Source organism: Poecilia formosa, unplaced genomic scaffold (assembly GCF_000485575.1).
Source record: "Poecilia formosa unplaced genomic scaffold, Poecilia_formosa-5.1.2 Scaffold62, whole genome shotgun sequence".
NCBI classification, from domain to species: Eukaryota; Metazoa; Chordata; class Actinopteri; order Cyprinodontiformes; family Poeciliidae; genus Poecilia; species Poecilia formosa.
Window position 1 is genome coordinate 785,129 of NW_006800001.1, and position 19,807 is coordinate 804,935.

The following is a 19,807-nucleotide window of genomic DNA, read 5'->3' on the forward strand; positions in this document are numbered from 1 at the left end:
AGGTAAATATTTCACACCCTGGCCCTATTTTAAGTAATTGCCCCCAAACTAATAACTAGTTGGTGAGAACAATTGCAACAATAGGAATGATAACAAAGTGTAAGTTTTCTTTATTTGTGGATTATGACTTTCATTTGATTCACTGCACCCCAAAGCCTTATAAATGGGTTAGTAATCCTTTCTTGGCTGATAGAAACAATTACTTTCTTACTCATCTGTTATTGAATATCTTCAGATTAGGTGTGGTGTTTAGGCTTCTCAGATCTTTTGGCCCTCCTAATGTTTGTCAGACAGGTGATATGATATTTAGTGATATGAAACAAAAGAACATGTGCTTAATCACGCGTGACATGATGGCAATTCTATTTTCACATCATCTACCTATCTAATTAAAGAGGGTAGGTTGTGATATTGGAATTTGTCTGATGATCTTAGACATCGACTGACAGGCAAAGGCAGATGGAATATTTAAGTAAAACAGAAAGATGAAAGGAAATGCAAAAACAATGAAGATTATTTGTATTATTTGTCTTTTGTAATAGCTGAAGAGGTTTCTTGTTGTGCGTTAGACCTTGTTTCACGTATTGTTTACTGTTTACATTAAAGGCGGACCAGTTTTAACCCTCGAGTTTCTGATTGGCTTACTGAAGGGGACTTGAGAACGCGCATGCGTTGTACAGTTGGAAGATGGTCGTTGTGTCAGAGTGAGGAGAAGCCCGAAAGGTGAGTTGTCTTTTTATCTCATCTTTTAACGCCGATAAAAGGTGTTGTATGAAAAGTGTAACAAATGTAAAACACGTGGAGTGCTACAGCCGAGTGAGCTGTAGTAGTTTTTGTCAGTTTGTAAAGTTTTGCTGTTCTCTCTACCGCGCTCTCTCAAGTTTTTCATAAAAGTAGTAAATGGAGGTGATTCATCTCTGTCGGAATTCTGTTTTTAATCGAAGTGAACTGAATGACGTTCAGGGGGAAAGTTTAGCGCTTCGTTGAAGAGAACGTGTTATTTTTATTTTTCTGTAGGCTATGAATGAATGGAGTGAAGTAGTTAAGTTACTCAGTGCCTGAGTAAGACATGTAGCATAGTCGCGGAAGCTAAGTTTTCTGTTGCATCCTTATGTTAAGGCTCCCACAAACTTCATCCAAAGTCCCTTTCGTTTGACGTTCGGCTTCAGATAAAGTATATGGTGACCTTTAAAGTTACCCATTTTGTCGTCTAATGGGAAAGCGTCTCTGTTTAATTAAATTTTTTTTTTAGCTATGTTATATTTTTATTTTTTGAAATGTTGTTAATTGAAATAGTAGTAGCCTCTAAATTAAATTTATTGATTAAATTATTTACATTTTGTGCGGATTCACTAAAGTATTTTTGAATTTGAAATTAATTGAATCAATTTTGAATAAGATTGAGTCATTGATTTAATAGATAATAGTTTCTCCGGGGGGAGAGGGGAGAAGAAAAAGAAGTTGGATAATCCAATAAGTGGGAAACTCGAGTTTTTAACTTAAGGTTGTATGAGGATTGTAAATCTTATCTTAAAACATTAGGCTTTTGTGGATATTAGATAATCATGGTGTAATAAGTTTTTTTGTTGTTGTTGTATTACTACCTCTAACATGGAACCCACAATCCTTAAGTCTAAAGTAATACCTGGATTATAAAGCATCTGACCCTAAGTGCACTAATTCACAATTCAGCAGTCAATAAAAGGAAACGTTCATGGTGTCTTTCTAGGCGATCGAGTAATACAGTTTAATGTGGGAATAAAAGTTTTTGTACATGTTTATCCAACATTTAGAAATCTTCCCTGATATTTGTTGTTTATTGTTGGAGCCATGGGGATTTTTTCCCCCCAACCTGTCTACCTTTAGGTAAAAAATGTACTATTAGCTTCGGTAATAGAAATGTTCACTACAGAAGTTTTGTACCTGATTAAAATGTTCACACACTCACAGTACCGCCCAACCAGGAATTGGACGGTAAATGCAAATAGGAAAATTGTCGGTGGTAGTGGTTAGCTTCTCTCTTAGGACGGCAATTTACATATCCCTGTGGTTTTCCGACATCCACAGATTTGAGGATATTTCCAGGTCTGCGCTCTAATTTCAGATGTAAATACAGTAAGTAGACACCGGTGCTTGTTCTTAGTTCACAACCCTCTGTTTAATTTGTTTTGGGAGTTCTCAAATTATTCACCAATTTGTGTCTGTCTGGAGAATTTTGTATTTAAACTAGAGAGACTAATGCTTTTGAAAGACTCATTTCTAGCTGTTAATAGTTATAAATGTTTCTTGTGGAATGCAAAAGGCACCCCAAGCAACATCTGTGTTGCTTTTGCCACACTTTTGGGAGAACTTTTTTATTTATTTATTTTTTAAATTGTGACATAATCTGTTTTGTTTTAATGCTCTGTAATGTATTGCATCATGCAGTAATCGCCAAAAATGTTGATACTTTATGTTGAAACAATGACTGTCTTATTCTAATCGACAGTGATGATTATGTTTTTGTTTTCTTAAACTAAACCAAGTAGTTCATTTGTAAAAACACAAGACAATGTTGAGACTTTGCTCCTAAAGTGAACATGAATGAACAATGAATGAACAATAAATGATTCGTACCCTTAGAAACATTTCAACAATGTTTCAACCAAGGCGCTCCTTGGTCATGATGCTGTTTGTTCACTAACAACCCTCTGAGGCCTTCACTGACAAGCTGCATTCATATTGAGGTTAAATTACACATTCCATTTTGAACTTTACTTATTAAGTGACTTTTGAAAGCAATCGGTTGCATTGAATTTTTTTTTTTTTTTTAACTTTTTAGAGTTGTTTTGATTGGACAATCCTTTGAAAACCAGGCATCATTTTCCTTTCAGTTTATTGTTATGCTGTACTTTATGTTGGTCTGTGATAAGATTTTGGTTGTAATTTAACGCAATGCTAAAAAAAACTAAAATGTTTTCAAGGCTCTGTAAATCGGACAAAAAGAAGTGTAAAACAGTGATCGATAGCTGCAGCTTTGCAATACAATATCCAGCTGATTTCCTCTGAGAAGTGAATAAAAAACTCCAGCAAATGCACCTTTTGGAAAATTCCTGACAGAATCATGCGAACTCAATATTGGATTTATAACTGCGACTGTTTCCTCGGGGTTTCTTTTATTGCTTTCACAGTACACCACACCCGACCTGGTTATAACAATCAACTATCACTTTAAGTTATTTCTGACGAATGAGGCGGTGAGCTAAACTTGTAGTCGTGTTTCTATTGCGCAGCCACATGATCGGCCGGAGTTGCGGTTGTGTGTACGACCTCATCTCATCTCCTCATCTGCTGCTGTTTTCCTCAGAGGCCTACCGTTCTGTCGACTTCTCTAGGCAACTTGGGCAGAGATATCCATCCTAATGCGAAACTCTTTCTGTGAGACAGCATATCTGCTGGAGAGTCCCCCTGGTCTTTGACGGCCCAGAGAGCTGTGGTTGCGACCAGAATGTGTGTGAGCGCGTTTGAAAAGCTCATCAGAGGCTTTCAGAAACTGCTGGTCTAGCTGTCATGTGAGGCGACTGTGTGTGTGTGCGTGTGGGTGTGTGGGTGTGTGTGTGCGTGCGTGCGCGCGCGTGTGTGTGTGTGTGTATGAATATACTAGGACTCTCTCACAGATCACTGTATATATGTATTTTTACCACAGAACAGAAAGGAGTAGAGCGTTGTCGTCTCTTATGATCCAGTTTAGCTCAGCTCTGCGGACTTTCAGAACTTTGTCTCTAAGGTGTCCGACCTGCCAGTATGTAGGCCGACATTCACAGAGACACGCTGCGCGTCATCAGCGTTGCGAGGCAGTGGAGCAGAATGAGAAACAAGATTCTGAGGATCCTCAGATGAACATGGTGGCAACATTTCCTGAGACAGTTTGTGAGTTCATAAAGTGGAAAAGCTTATGGCGGAGAGGCGGTCAGGGCAACCTGGCTGGATTGGGAGGGAACACCTGCATCCTTCTCTCTGGGTAAGACTTAGACTCAGGATCTGCTCCAGATTAGTGGAAATAATCTCTGATCTCTTGTTTTTTGTAAGTACTGTTTCAGCTATTACAGATTTCTCTTTAAAGCCTACAAGGAGTAAAAACAGTGACTTTAAGACAAGGTTCCTTTATTAAAAAAGCATAGGAAATCATTTTGATGATTAGTATTTTCTATTAGCTGTTATCTTGCCAAGAATTACTAAATCAGTCATCTTCAAGTGTAGATCCTTATTTTAACTGTGTGATTTCCAAAAGGCTGCTGGGATTCTCCATTAGAGAAAATTCTCCACTCAGGGGTTACTTTTCATGATCAAGAGTTTAGGTACCCCCCTGAAATTATTGCATCTAGGAAGCCTAATTTCATGCTTGGTTTTAAATAGCTTGAAAGCTAACTTGACAGTCTAGCAATGGACTGTCACTTGAAAGTGGACTGTCCACCTTGAAGGTCAAAAGTCAAGTTCTGCTTTGTCTTTTTGAAGCTGGTAACAGTTGGATTCGTTTGGCTTGTTTGGTGAGAAAAGCCAATGTTACAACAATTACTTTTGAATTTCACCAACGTGTTGTCTTCACGTCTTCGAAACCGACCCATGTGTTTGTGTACACTAGAGCCCTGCCTGGTGAACACTTTTACATAATCAAGTTGATGGACCAAGAAAATTACGTCAGCAGATTCTGTTGTCTTGCAAAGACAAACAATTACATCTTTTCACAGGATCGCACCTTAATTCGTGTTTGTTGACCTTCAGACCATTAGTCACAAAGACCTGATGTAAAGGTCAATATGCCTTACACAAAGCAATAGAAGAACCAGCTTGCAGGACATTGTGCTGTTTGGAATGAACTCTGCAGGTTGGAACTTTGTTGCTGGTAATTTTTTTTTCTACTTGTGTGATTCAGCAGACAGAAACACAGCTAACCAGGTACAGACCGCAGCATTTACCAAAGAGCAGAGCAGGAAACTGTTTCTTTCTTCATCGTGGCACTCGGTCTGCCTAAAAGCTCTCACTTCTTGTTTTTCTTCTCGTTTATTTTTTGTAGTCACAGACCATGAACATTGTGGGCCAGCTAGCAGAGACCGTGTTTGTCACAGTGAAGGAGCTGTACCGCGGCTTGAACCCGGCCACCCTGACCGGTGGGATCGATGTCATCGTGGTGCGGCAGCCTGACGGTTCTTACCAGTGTTCGCCGTTTCACGTCCGCTTTGGGAAGCTCGGCGTGTTGCGCTCCAAAGAGAAAATTGTGAGTATTTTTATTTTTTAAATACCTTATTCTTTGCCTAAATATTCCGTCGTCTCTCATTGAACTGTATGTTGTGATTTTTAGGTCGACATCGAGGTAAACGGAGAATCGGTCGACCTGCATATGAAGCTCGGAGATAATGGCGAGGCTTTCTTTGTGGAGGAAGAAGAAAACATGGAGGTAAGCTGAACTACGTCAGAGACCGCTTTAGCTAAATCACACTTTCATGTCGTCAAATAAAGTAGTTTTTGTTTTTCTTTCCTACTTCTCTCCGTGTTAGGTCCCAGCCCATCTGTGCACCTCCCCAATTCCTCTGGAGGTCCCCGAGGACACGGATGTGATCGCCGAGGGATCCGGAGCCCGCAAGAAGAAGCGGCGGCGGAGGCACGTGCGTTATGATACTCAGCAGAGGGACGAAACCAACTCTTCGTCAGAAGAAAGAGACAAAGAGGAGCCGAGCACGAAAGACTCTGACGCTGCTCAGCGGGAGAGTCCTTCATCTACACTACTGCTGACCAGGTCAGACAGTAAAACGTGCAGATGTTAAATAAATAAGTAATCGAATTTAAGTTAGAAAAATTTTTATTTATTGCAGAGACAAAACTTAAGAAGGGGCTTGCATGTTTGCCTTAAAGACTAGAAGCTTTCTTTGGACAACCCTGCTCAAACAGCTCATTATGAAGTTTTGAATAATTCTTTATTTATTGGTGGAAAGTTGCGGCTGTGAGTTTTAACCCGATTGTAGTCGTGCTACACTTGATGTTTCGGTGAAAGAAGATTGGAGTTCGGTGTAGGGGAACCAGGATCTAACGTTGACTTTAATCCCAGATCGAGGCGAACAAAGTTGTTAAATCTTTAACGTTTTTCATTTTGCGTGTTAGTAAATCAGTGTACTACTCGATGTCTGAGGAGCCAGATGAGGAACTGGGGGCCACACAGGACAGAGACACTCATCCACTTTCAGACGAAGAGCTCCCAGAGAAGTGAGAAAAGCTTTTTACTTTCTGTTAAACAAACATTCTTGTTCGTTCTTCGGTTTTGAGAATCCCCTGTGTGTCTTTCCATTGTTTTCTTGAGTCGGGCGGATTCTCCTAAAATCGACTCCGAGCTTCTGGACGAAGCCCCGGATTTGTCTGAGCCCCAAATGCAGTGGAACTGGGGAGGATTTCCCACGGTGAAACACACCGACACAGACAGAGCAGCGCATTTACGTCATACCTGTGCTGTGGTTGGAGTTCAACCCGCTGACACGCGGTTGTCCTGTTTTTCGCAGCCCTGTGACCCAGAGAACGCACCAGGAGAGCTGAAGGCCACGTCTCACTTCTTCCCCATTGAGAGACAGGACTCCTTTGACCTTGGCGACGAGGTCACGCCTTCCGAGATAATCGGCTGCGTGAAGCCACAGCCGACGGCGGACTCAGTTTGTTTAGACAGCAGCGCTCAGCAAACCAGCTCTTCATCTCCGAAGAACTTTGACGACGAACTTTCCTCCCACGACGTCTTCATGTCGTGCGTTTCTTCCACTGAAGTAGATTCTGAGTTTACGGTGGAAGAGAAGGAGGAAAAAGAGTCATCTTCTGAGAAGATTGGCACTTGTTTCAACAAAAGCCAAGAAGGCGCTGAAAAAGTCAGTTCTGTTGCTGAAGGAGTTTCTGAAAATGGAACTTTGAGCAAAACAGAAGAGCTGATAAAAAAGATGGCAGAATGCACACTCCAAGAATCAGGCCAGGATAGTGGAGGACCAAAAGATCCGCAGCAAGAAAGTGTCTCAACTGAGCAGAGAGAATCGGATTCTCCCTCATCTGAGCAGAGAGAATTGGATTCTACACCTTCTGCTCCTGATGGAGGATTGGTGCCCAGCGCCGGAGGAGAAGATGACGACACCATACTCGGAGCGACCGATGAATCACCCGAAAGCTCAGCCGCAGCGACGACTGCAGCACAAGCTGCCGACGCGGACACTGGGAGTGACGTGGCGAAATCCTCCGAAGCATCCTCCAAACTGGAGCAACAGGACGAGAAAAAAAGTGAAGCATTTGAGCGATTAAGTTAATTCTTTAGGTTAATGTCAGAAGCCTGAGGTGGATTTGTTCCTCACGGTGCTGCGTGACTGTGTCGTAGGTAAACAGATTCATCCTGGAGGCTCGTCGGATATTTACCTGGAAGACCTGAACACTCTGGACCCGGAGGTGGCGGAGCTTTATTTCCCCAAAACGTGAGATGTTTTCTGACACACTAGACACATTTTTGTCAAGTTCCAACCTTGAATTGCTACATATTTTCTGGACAGAAAAATAATATTTTGTCACCTTCCTAAAATAATGGCCTGAGTCATTTTTACCTAAAGTGATTTGGCAAAAAATAACACGTGCCATTATTTCAGGCCTTTATTGCAAATTTGTATGCAATAAAGACAATAAAGCTATGAGCAGATATGTTTCTAATTTGCCATTAGCTGTATGGGTGTTCAGTGTTGGAACTATGTAACAAGCCAGTAATTCTGACACAGTAACTTGAAATAATAGCAAATGCTGAACCTAAATTACTCACTGTTGCCTGTCCACAGAGAGGCAGAGGGAGCGTTAACTCAATTTGCTGAACAGGGCTTAGGTAGCCATTCGCCTCAGTTAGTGGACATTGGAGCAGTGGACAGTGGAACAGAGTACCTGTCTGATTCTTCTTACGTCATGGACGTCAGCATGTCCCTTTGTGGGAAAGTAGGAGACACCAGCCAGATTACCAAAGGTAGGAGTGATTGATCCAGTGTCAGGTTGGAGAAAGTGTGTATTTGATCATTATTATTATTATTTATTTTGTACTTATTTATTTTGTTTGTTTTTCATTTTGCTTCAGAAAAGTTCACAGAGCACCTTGTGACATATCAGGATTTTATCAACAACCCAGGAATCATTGAGGATCCAAGTCTAGTCATTTGCATAAATTCTAAGTGAGTGGAAAAAAAAAGTTGATCAGCTTCCAGGCTAAAGTCCTTATTTCCATTGTTGCTCATCAGCTTTTACACTTTTTTGCAGCTATTACAACTGGGGAGTGGCTGCTCCAATGATCCTGTCCGTGACGGCGTTCCAGAAAAACCTACCAACGGTATTGTAGTTTTTTGAAACCCGACCACTAAAGTCTTAAAAATGTATTTTAAAATTCAAACATTAAGCGCACCTTATTTATAGTTATAGGATATCTTACAATTTTATAAAATTGTAAGATAGAAAGGATAATTTTCTTTCTCTGTGTCTTATACATAAGAGTACAGTAGAGAAGCTGGTGAAGGACAAGATGTCCAAAAAGCCTGGCCGCTGGTGGTTCTCATGGAGACGCAGAGAAATGGACAACAACAAGGTAGCTGCTCAGGTCCTCACATATATATATATATATATATATATATATATATATATATATATACTTATGTGATGGGTAATGGGAAGAAATGTTATACATCAGCCTACACTGACTGATTAATCATGGAAAGGTGTGTCCTTTCTAGTTGAAGAATATTTTTCATGTAAGACATAATGGTGCTGGATGCTGACTGCTCTTTTCTCTTCAGCAACAACAATTAAAGGAGGAGCAACTGGCAAGTGTTTCCTCCCCAGTCCAGTAAGTCACCTCATTACCAAGTGATTAAATAATCCTTCCCCCAGGAAACCTTGCGTCCCGTGTTCCAGCTGGTGTTGTTCTAGCAAGTCCTGCTGTTGCACATCTGTTTCACTACCGCATGACGTTGGTAGCGGAGGGAAACCCTAAAGAGGATTCCTTGCGTGTCTATGTTAATCTTTACTGGCTGCTTTAGTTGCTCACACACCCAAATATCTTCAGCGTTGTGTGGACTTCCGTCTAATTTCATCCACACTTCTTTCACTTTTTCACATTACTATGTATCTGAAAAGGAAAATTTTAATAGTGGGATATTTTTGCAACCAAATTATATACATAATGACAATTGTGTTTGAATAAAGTGGTGGAAATGTTAAATGCGTTTGAATTTCAAGGCACTGTACAGTTGCAAATGTTAACTTATTTGCGAGGCACGCACTGTAAGTCACTACTGTGAATAAGACGTTTTTAGAGGCGGATGAACACAAACAGTGACTTTCCTTTGTTGTTTTCCCAGAGCCACACTGGATAACACTGAAGCTGTAGGGCTCCGACAAAAAGCTCCCAGTCTTTCTTCAGAAACCATGTCCATGTCCTTCAGCCACATGTACCGCAAATCACTACGTCTCACTTCCAAGGAGATAGTAGGACAACCCTGACTCTTTGCCTGCAAACATCAAACATATTTAGATAAGATCTTTTTGTGCTATGATGTGTGTCTCTCTGATCTTCTTTCACCAGGATAGTCTAAATCTGCGTGAAGGAGCCAATAAAGTGGTATTCAGTGTTACATCACAATATCAGGGCACCTGTCGCTGTGAAGCTGCCATCTATCTGTGGAACTGGAACGACCGGGTCATCATATCAGACATTGATGGAACAATCACCAAGTAGGCCACGTTAAACACGGTTTCTTGCTATAAAATCATCACATTGCTTTGCGTGTTTAATTCTGTAGAAAGCTAAGTTTCCTTAGGTAAGCGTCACCTTTCTACATCTCTGATTCTGCAATAAATGAAATGTGACGTCCAGACAAGCCAGGCTGCCAAAGATTTCTTTGGACATATTGGGAAAATTCTCCAGCATCAATGTCAAGTATCTGACATGCTTTCCTGAGCCAAAAATGACAAGCGCTTCTTAAACGTCACAATAATAATCCAGTAATATCACTACTAAATCTTACGTTTAAACTGTGCAGACGCTCTGTCTACGTTATTAAAGAATCTCATACCATACTTAGTGAATGCTTGAAGTGGCTCCTGCTGCTGACAGCCTCTCAACTTTTTTGCTATTTTAGTTGATAAATATTTGACCACTGGTGTGAAATTTTCATCTCCAGTCTGTTGATCCTTAAATATGGAAACAAAATAAAATACGACGGTAACATCATGACCAAAGTAAAGACCACCCATCCTCACTCAAAAGAACACAGAATCCCACATCCTTAATCCCATTAAACAAACACTATAACTTTTGTGTCATTTTCATCACATTTTTGCACATGCATCATGTGACACAAATCACATGATGCACAAGTGGTGATATTAACCTAAAATATTAATGAAAACATCCTTTAGAATTTACGACCTTATTGTAATCCTTTTCTGTTTTGTTCTTTTTATTTATTTATTTTTTTTTAATGACAAAAAGTTTTTTTTTTTTTTTTTTTTTTTTTAATTCTGCTTTAAGCGCCACTCTGTCTCTTCTAGATCTGATGCGCTTGGTCATATCCTGCCTCAGTTTGGAAAAGACTGGACACACAAGGGAATCGCCAAACTTTATCACAAAATACACAAGTATGTGAAATGCTGCTCCTTCGTAGATGACACCTGAATGGAACTCAACCTGTCAGATTTTCTTGTCTTTTTGTTGTGCATCCTGCTATTTGAACAATCGAAAATGCATGATACATTGTGTGTTTTTGATCAAATGTAATAACTGATTTTGTAAAACGCCGTTTTGGTTGTTCGTTTCTTTGCAGAAACGGATACAAGTTCCTGTACTGTTCAGCGAGGGCTATCGGCATGGCTACTATCACCAAAGACTACTTAAAGTGGGTCAACGACCAAGGCACGGTTCTTCCTAAAGGCCCTGTGCTGCTGGCTCCCAGCAGCCTCTTTTCAGCACTACACAGGTAACAGTGGCTCAAATCCTCGCAGGAGGGTCTGTATTCCCCATTCAAGAGACCGAATTTATAACTGTGTATCGACACCCTCTTAAAATAGTAGCCATAGTGGTTATTTTCATGTTTTTTCAAAACATTTCACAAAATATTGCATATAAGTTCATTATCTAACTGTCTTTACAATGGATGACTGTGGACATCAACTTTTGCAGGGAGGTGATTGAGAAGAAGCCAGAAGTTTTTAAGATCGCCTGTCTTAGTGACGTCAGGGACTTGTTCGGATCACACAAACAGCCTTTCTACGCGGCTTTTGGCAACAGGACTAATGTAAGCAATACTGAAGACTGACTCCAAAGTCTTACATAATATCCATACCTCTTAGGACGTGAGGAGCTGTGGTTGAGTGGTTTACATTTAATCACTTTGTTAGACAGACTCTTGCATACTTCGAAAAAAAAAAAAAAGGGTAGCTAAAATATTAAGTTTATTGGTTAAAACTTTTTTCTGGTAAAGAAATAAGACTAAAGTTATGTGAACCTCTGCAATAAAGCTCATCTCTGATGCGTTTGCAGGATGTTTTTGCCTATAAGAAGGTGGGAGTGTCTGAGAGTAAAATATTTACAGTCAACCCAAAAGGAGAGCTTATCCAAGAAATGAATAAAGGCAACAAGTCTTCGTAAGTAAAAACCAAGCAATTAAATGGAAATGATTTTTTTGTAACTTGCCGTCATACGTACATGAAGATTAGTCGGATTTCTGAGCTCCTGGTTGCGTGTGTGTTTTTTCTGCAGGTATAACCACCTGACTGGATTGGTCGAGCATTTCTTCCCCGTGGTGTCTGCCGAGACAAATAACGCTGCAATTTTGGTCTGTCCTGAATACAGTAGCTTCTCTTACTGGAAGGATCCTCTGCCCGAACTGGACATGAGCATACTGACATAGACCAACTTCCAATATTGTGTCTAAGCCCTTTGCACATATGTGCAAAACAGATATCAATTCTCAGATTTTTCCCAGGACAACCACCTTTGATAAGAACATAAAGAAGTAGTTGTTGAGTTTTAATACTACACTCGGATAGATTCCAATTAAACTATTTCGAGTCAAAGCCACTGAATAATTAATAGCTTGAGCATTTTTAGTTTTTCAAGATATTTCTCCCGTCTCTACATGTTTTAATAATTATAAATCCTATTCAACATATTATCTTATGAATCGTATTGAAAATGACACAGAGAAGAACTCGACTTTAAAAAACACACCAAGTAATGCCTAAATTGTAGGGATGACTCAGTGATAATTTGCCTTACTTGAACCATCTATGTGTGTGTGTGTGTGTGTGTGTGTGTGTGTGTGTGTATGAATTCATTGGTCTACATAGCATATGGAGTTTTATAGCTCATTCTACCAAGAAACCAAAAACTGCTTAAATATGCATATCAAATTAATCTTAATCGTAAGATCTGTTTGATCTCATTGAGTTTATGAGTCTGTTTGTGATTATCTGTTACAGCTTTGAATTTGCACTTTACTGGAGAGAACAAAATCCTTTGGACAAAAAGCAATATTTTAAACTCGTCCAAAACTAAAGGTTATGCACCATTAGAATTTTATGTCATGCAGAAGGACCATTGAGTCTGATTATTGTGACGCTAGGTCATTGTTTCATGCCAAGTTCGTAATGGCACAAATTGTACACTACACAAACGAGCATCTGCAAGCATCCACATTCTTGCAGATTCTGGCTGTAAACTGTTAATGGTAATGTCATACATATTTATTATTTAGCGTATTTTATTGTCCAGCTGATCTAAAATTGAGTAGTTTTGTTCTGTAAATCAAATGTACAACAAATGTGAAAGAATTTTAAACAATCTATGTTTCGCACATTGTAGTTGTGTACTTATGTTTTTAGAGTAAATACATTTTACTTGAAATAAAACCGCTTATAAACATTTTTTTGTTGTTGTTGCTGATGATATACAAATGTTTTTAATCAAGACTTTGAAGTGGAGATAGTGTTCTTGCTGTACTTGGGGGAACCTATTACTGAATGTCCTTGTTTTTTGGGGGGGTTTTTTTAATGCATTTATTGCAAATACGATAGTGGTCAAAGGTTTTAAGATGAACAGACGTATTTTGTTTCAGAAATGTTTCAGCTTTACAGGTGTTAGATCTTTGCATCAGCTGTTTCTACGGGACACAAAAGTTAAAAACGAACCACTTTAACTAGTTTGAATGACTTGTTGGCAAACACATCTGAATATATGCGAAGGGTGAATATGAATTGGATCTGGGTCTTTTTTTTTATTTTTTAATGAGTCTAAATATTTAAAGTTTTGATCCAAAAATAAACCACTTTCTTTAGTTTCAATATCTTGTTGAGAAACGCATCTAAATGTATGCAAAGGGTCAATACGAATAAGATCTGGGTAATTTTAGATATCTAATATTTAAAGTTCTGATCCCTGAGCCACTTGATTTTTATTGTTTGAATAGTGACACATTGCTACTCTGCTTGAAAACACATTGGTGTGTCTAAGGATGAAGCTCTGCACTGGTGGTAAACTCATATGTTAGTTGAACACTCTTTGGAAGATTTCTTGGGCACTTATTTCATTTTTTGGGGGGTTTCCTGAAGCTTTCAGAAGTTTCTGATAAGTTCAGTATGGGTTGATTTCAATACAATCTTACATGCAGCAGTATCCTTGCTGCTTTATGCAAATTGAATTCAAATCTGTTTATTTAGACAGCGCCAACTCACCACACATGTCGTTTCAAGCACTTTATAATCAAAACAGTTTTTTTTATGTAATAAAACATTGACAGGAACAGTGTCTTTCTTGTGGGTAGCCACACATGACAAAAGATTTATTTCAATATTTCCTGTTTCCTTTTGTTAATTTTGCAATTCACATTTCGTCTGATCACACTTAATAGCAACAAAGATCCAAAACCACCATGATGGTAAGATTTGTGGAAAAACGAGTAGGCCTATATGGCAATCTTTAAAGTGAAGACAGTTCTTCACAGTGAAATACTGTTTTTGGTTGCATTGCTTTGAGATGTCTAGTCAAATAGAGGAAACAGATGTCCCATGTAGCCATTTTTCTAAGATGTACATGTAAATACCAAAATTAAAAGAAAAAGCAGAAATTTAAATTGAGTACTGCCCCAGTTATAGCTAATAAATGAGAAGTCTGTTGCAGTGTCTCATATTTAGCTTATTTCAGATGTTCAGTATTTCTGTATCATATATAACCATCACGAAGGTCGAAATAAAGACCATCTTTTGTGCAACTTGTATAAACCATTTTAAAATGACCCAAAATTAAGGGCGAAAAAAAGCGTCGATGCAGTTCTTCACGGTGTTTGCAATTTACTGCATTCTTGAAAAATACAAGTATAGTACAAGTAGTTGATAATAGCATACACGGAGGGGGAGGGAAAAAAAAGGTAGGCTAAATGAATAAGATTGCGCAAATATAAAATGAAGTAATTTTAGACGCGTGTCGTGTTCCAACATGCTGCACCTGATCCAGATCCGGAGACGATGAAGGTGTTTATGATCGACGCAGTCATAAACGCGTCAGTGCGTCTCGCTTGTTTTTACCTTCTTAATCAGGAAGAAGCGGGCATCAGAGAGAAAAGTGCCAGCAGGTACGTTTTCACCGCTGTTTTCTATCATTTATTCTCTTCAAGATTATATCTAGCTGTTGATTAAGCGCCTATAAAATGTAATACCGCTACTTGCTGAAGCTGAACAGTTCCTTGCAGCTGGACTGGTTCAACACGTTGAAGAAACTTGTGTCGTTTGGGTTATTCCTGTTCCCCGGAAGTCGAAACTTAAGTGAAACCCGCCCTGTAAAATAAACAACACGCAGGGCTTTACATGTCCATTTGAAACATGTAAAGACGCATTTGGTTACTGTTTCAATTTCCCTCCATAGTAGGTCACATTAATGCAGCCTACACACACTGTCCTTTTAATTCTAGCAACTTTACTGCGGCTATTACTTTTGTGCTTAGTCATGTTTTATAATCGGTCACCATGACTTGTGTGCAAGATAGTGTTTACTTTAGACGACATAAAATTTTCATCTTTAAATTTGAGTTAATTTGGGAATAGATGCATTTAAAAAAACATTCAGGAGACAGTTTGCTATTTTTAAAAGAAGTTATATTTAAATTTTGCCTATAAATAAATACAGAAGACTTAGCTAGAGAGTGTAAAACAGCCCTAAGGAGCTGACACATCTAGAATAGCACTAGAGAGCATATGCATCAAGTCGAGCAATATTTCACAATTAATCGAGTTAGTCAGAGGGAGTAAAGGTCACCAGACACAAAGTAAATAAATTTTATGTCTATAAAGTTAAATAAACTGTTGTTACTGCCACCGGCAGTAACAACACTGTTATCATGCCTTTTAACATAAACATGATAATGTGTCCAAAATACAGAAATAGCATTGAAGGCAAAAAACAAAATTTGTCAACTAAAAGTAGTAAAAATTTAATCTGCAATCATGTAAAACCAATTAAGATGTAATGCTTTCTCGTAATGTTTGTCTAAGCGGTTGCTTCTTGAACAAATCCAAGAGTCCACAAAGTGTAGATAAAAGGCCTGAGTGTAGGGACTACAGCTGCAAAGTCTCTGTTTCTGATTGATTTAGGGAAAACAGGCCCTGATCAGGCAGGACTTGTCTTTCCCAGAATTCTAGTGGATTACGGTGGCATCATAAGGCTGAAGAAGGGCAGAAACATTGTGGTTTGTCGCCACTCCAGAACTTTGAACTGTTTTCCAGAGACCCGCAAAGGAATGACATGTAAAATATAGTCAAAAACTTTCAACAAGCTCCAAAATGCTAATCATGAGAGGAATACATAACCTAAGTCGTTATGTATGCTGAAAGACGAAAGATTTTTTTAAACTTGGGAAACCAACTCATTCAGAACATAATAAAAAAGTCAAGGTTTTCTCCTTGTTCACCTGGAAGACATTTTATAACATCCTTGATTTTGGACATCTCAACAGTTTTTGGACTGGAACTTTGGAGATTTGTTTAGAAGACATATCGGTATGTAGTGAAATTACCTCAAGTGTCCTCAAGTACAGCTTGGCTCCAACATCGAGCCTGTGTGACATCTGTATGCCCCTCATGTCAGCCATATATCCAGTTAGACGAAAAGGTGTTGTGCATAACCATTAAATGAACTCCATCAAACTAAATCTGGTGCTGTTAATGTCATCTGTTGAATCTGTAGAGCCTGTGCCATGTTGGGTGACCTTTAATTAAACTTTGACTGACTGCCTAAATGCCCATGATACAACATCTAACTTATCATACCATCTCTGTTCTAGATGTGCCAGCTCCTTGCAGACCGAATCAATCACTTATACATCTTTGGTCGTGAGTAACAGATTTCACCCAAATTGAAATATTCCTTTTGACTCCTTATAGGGTCATATATTGTCAGTGAATTTGTAAATACTTTTTCTTTAATCTTCTGTCATGACATTTAGATTTCCATTTATACATAGGCATGTGTTTGATTTAAACTTTGTATTTCCCTAAAGGTTTCCTGTCCCCACCATCATGTCTGTGTCTGAAGGAGTAAGCTTTTCTGCAAATAAGCTCACATGTCCCATATGCCTGCAGCTGTTCTCTGAGCCCATTTCTCTTCCCTGTGGTCACACCTATTGCTTTCCCTGCCTTAAGACCATGGAAGAAGGCCTTGACCAACACAGGTGTCCAGAATGTCAGGCTGAGTACCAAGGAACCGCTGCTCTTGTGAAAAACGTACAAATGTGCAAACTCACAGAGACCCACAAAGTCACTTCTGAGAAAGGTTTTGCCCCTGAAGACCTTCCTGCTGTCGTCCATGTAACATCCAAGATAATGTGTAATTCTGCTTTGGATGAGTCAGTTGGAGAAAGCCAATACCATGGAGAAGAAAACAAGACAAACAGAGGCTGTGAGACTGGCTCTGGACTCAGAGACATTCCCTTTAATCCGACAACAGCAAAAATCAGCAGCAAAGGCAAAACGGAAATGGATGAGCCCAAGTTTAAACTGGCATCTCAAGTCACAGAGTTACACATCAAACTAGAGATCGCAGAAGGTGTTCTGATGAGAGAAAAGGAGTGGGAGCTTCAGGTGACAACTTCTAATTCTCAGTTAAGAGAGAAAATATCCAGGTTGCTGGGGCAGATGAAGGACTCCCTGCAGAGCTACAGTGACCAGGTGATGCAGATGGTCGAGAAGGAGTTAGGCCCAGGTGAAGAAAGCATCCGCGCTCGAGTCGGTCAAACGTCTGAGCTGGCGAAGCAGCTGAGGCACACTGTGCTTACAGCTGAATCCCTGCTGACCGAAGAGGATGAAAAAGCATTTAGCGATGAGCTTCAAAGTCTAAATGCCAACATTGCAGAGGCGCTAGAAAAACCACTGAGAGAGGACGAAGACTTTGTTGAAGCAAAGGTCAACTTTGCACATGTCTGTCCCAAACTGGAAGACATGAACACTGTCCTGAGGGAACAACTTGGAGAGACTCAGCGCTCCCTTCGAAACACCTTCAACCCTTCAGAGCTGACCTTTGACCCAGAAACAGCTCATCCTAATCTCATTCTGTCAGAGGACCTGAAAACGGTAACATTCAGCACCGTGAAGCGATCCTACACGTCCTCACCTCAGAGGTTCACCAGCTTTTACCAGGTACTCAGCGCACAAAGCTTCTCGGAAGGCGAACACTCCTGGGAGGTGGAGCTCGAAGGTTCTCCATGGATCATCGGCATGTGCTACAGTGGGAAGCTGCCACGCAGTGGGATGCCATCCGCCCTGGAAAGCAGCCAGAGCTCCTGGTGTCTGATGTGGTTTGATAACCTGCTAACTGCTTTTGAGCAAGGTCACAGCGTGCCGCTAAAGAAAACCACAGTGTCCCGCAGGCTTGAGGTCAAGCTGAGCTTCAAGACGCACAGGTTGAGCTTCTACAACATCAGCCCCACCAGTGGGAAGACGCATATCTACACCTTTAAGGCCAATCTGAGTGAAGCGGTACACCTTGCCTATAGGATGATGTCAGGACACCCCAAGGGCAGAGTCACAATTTGCTCATAAACAGAAGTTTTCAACATTGGCACGCAGGAGAAACAGCTAGGTAACTTTATCCACAAAAACAAAAGTTGAGAAAAGATTTCTGTAATTACATAATTAGAAGCTTTTCTAAGACTGATATGTGATATTATAGGGCTACTTTCACAATTGATCTTCCATCAATTTCAACAACCTGTTTGTGTGCACAACATGGTGTTTGCACCTTTTTTTTTTATCTTATTGGAAACAATTTTTCAGCAAATTGGTGATATGTTTTTTGTCAGATGAAGGTGAAATGGCAGGATGTAATGTACCGAAAAGCATAAATATGGTACCAAAACATTTTGTGTAAATTAATTGGACCTCTGACCGCTCAGTCTTAGTCAAAGTTGCAGCTTTGACTTGTAACCAAAGATGACAGAGCCACTCTGGTACACTTGGGCCACATATCATAGCGAAGCTAACCACTGTTATTGTCAGATTCTTTCGTGCCACATTCTCGAGACCCAGATATACTGCCACTGCAGTGATGAAGAATCATATTGTCATCTGTAAAAAGAAATCAGCAAGAAAAAGAAACAGATAAAGCAAAATCATTTGGTATATAAATATCTGTGACTGAGAATTTGATTACTGTGCAAGATTGTGAGATCCCTTCAGTTTACATAAATAATTTAGGAGTTGTTTTGTTGCTTATGTGTAGTGTTTTTAATGTATTTTAGCAATAAAAAAAACACAACCAAATTTTGCTTTGGTGTTGTTCCTTCATTTTCTTTTCTAATCAAAGTAGCACCTTATGGAGTTTTTTGTTTTCCCAATTACTATACCCTAAGAAATTAAATTTCCCTTTGGGATCAATAAAGTATTTTTGTTTTTGAATTTGAATTTAAACCGAGGGGCAGGCTTCCTAAGTATCTTTTCGGTAAATTGTAAGCAACACTTGGTATTCAAACTTGTCTATATAATGGGTTTCATTTGGTGAATTTTGTAACTGGGATAATTAACTTTTCAATAATATTGCATTCAGGGGCGCTGCCAGGAATCTTGGGGCCCATGACAAAAAATTTAATTGGGGCCTCCCCACCTTCACACCTGCTGTTACAATATATTGAGTTTATCTGAACCAGAGTGGTATCATTGAATTTTTACTGCTAAAAACTATTTAAAAAAAACATGATGTGATTAATTTTGTAATTGACAGGGCCCCATTTTTTTTTATATTTCTGTGAAGAACAAAAAAAACAACTTTTTTCTGGGGGGCCCCCTGTCGGTCAGGGGCCTTTGGAATTGTCCTGACTTTTCCCCCCATACTGCGCCCCTGCCTATACATAATATATTTATGTGTATAAGTGTATACACACACACACACACACACACACACACACACACACACACACACACACACACAAAACAGAACAGAACCGGCTTCTTTGTCAGGTTGTTGAGCTTTTTTAGGTCCCTGGTTCTCATGCTGCTGCCCCAACAGATGATGGCTGAAGAGATGATGATTTCAACGACATATAAAAGAACTGCAGCAGGTTTTGGACTTTGTAAGGTTTCGCTTCCTTACAAAGTCCAGTCCATTTTCTTCTGAAACTGTACATTTCAAGAGAAAACAAAAGCGCTAGGCCCATAAAGCTTGAAGTTGAGAAGTCGTTTGACGAGAACTTAGGCAAGTGTTTGCTAAATGCTCAATTTTCCATGCAAGATATGTCATATTATTTTA

At 39.6% G+C, this 19,807-nt stretch overlaps 2 protein-coding genes across 4 annotated transcripts; both read left to right on the forward strand.

Moving 5' to 3' along the window:
- Positions 1-626: 626 nt before the first annotated feature.
- LOC103139536 (phosphatidate phosphatase LPIN2) lies at positions 627-12,224 on the forward strand. Of its 2 annotated transcripts, none has more exons than XM_007554208.2 (20): positions 627-723; positions 5,054-5,254; positions 5,339-5,434; positions 5,535-5,773; positions 6,136-6,237; positions 6,332-6,428; positions 6,528-7,281; positions 7,376-7,469; positions 7,821-7,999; positions 8,108-8,201; positions 8,287-8,356; positions 8,516-8,608; positions 8,817-8,866; positions 9,381-9,507; positions 9,605-9,753; positions 10,573-10,659; positions 10,845-10,997; positions 11,201-11,315; positions 11,561-11,664; positions 11,780-12,224. In XM_007554208.2, the coding sequence occupies exons 2-20, from the start codon at positions 5,063-5,065 to the stop codon at positions 11,928-11,930; spliced, it is 2,946 nt and encodes a 981-aa protein (XP_007554270.1). In that variant the 5' UTR covers positions 627-723; positions 5,054-5,062; the 3' UTR covers positions 11,931-12,224. The 2 variants fall into 2 exon arrangements, with proteins under 2 accessions (XP_007554270.1, XP_016527995.1); XM_016672509.1 differs by lacking the exon at positions 627-723 and adding an exon at positions 3,695-4,000.
- A 1,947-nt stretch (positions 12,225-14,171) lies between these two features.
- trim107 (tripartite motif containing 107) lies at positions 14,172-18,830 on the forward strand. 2 transcript variants are annotated; one of them, XM_007554210.2, is made up of 3 exons: positions 14,559-14,648; positions 16,353-16,401; positions 16,569-18,830. In XM_007554210.2, exon 3 carries the CDS (start codon positions 16,588-16,590, stop codon positions 18,103-18,105), a length of 1,518 nt encoding a protein of 505 aa, XP_007554272.1. In that variant the 5' UTR covers positions 14,559-14,648; positions 16,353-16,401; positions 16,569-16,587; the 3' UTR covers positions 18,106-18,830. The 2 variants fall into 2 exon arrangements, with proteins under 2 accessions (XP_007554271.1, XP_007554272.1); XM_007554209.2 differs by lacking the exon at positions 16,353-16,401 and having other exon boundaries at positions 14,172-14,648.
- The last annotated feature ends 977 nt before the right edge of the window (positions 18,831-19,807 follow it).

Coding starts and splice junctions, on each gene's coding strand:
- LOC103139536 (XM_016672509.1), top strand. CDS start 3,935: ATGGCGGAGAGGCGGTCAGGGCAACCTGGCTGGATTGGGAGGGAACAC. Junction 8,867..9,380: donor AGTGTTTCCTCCCCAGTCCA/GTAAGTCACCTC, acceptor TTGTTTTCCCAG/AGCCACACTGGATAACACTG. Junction 9,508..9,604: donor GTCTCACTTCCAAGGAGATA/GTAGGACAACCC, acceptor TTCTTTCACCAG/GATAGTCTAAATCTGCGTGA.
- trim107 (XM_007554209.2), top strand. CDS start 14,542: ATGAAGGTGTTTATGATCGACGCAGTCATAAACGCGTCAGTGCGTCTC. Junction 14,649..16,568: donor AGAGAGAAAAGTGCCAGCAG/GTACGTTTTCAC, acceptor ATTTCCCTAAAG/GTTTCCTGTCCCCACCATCA.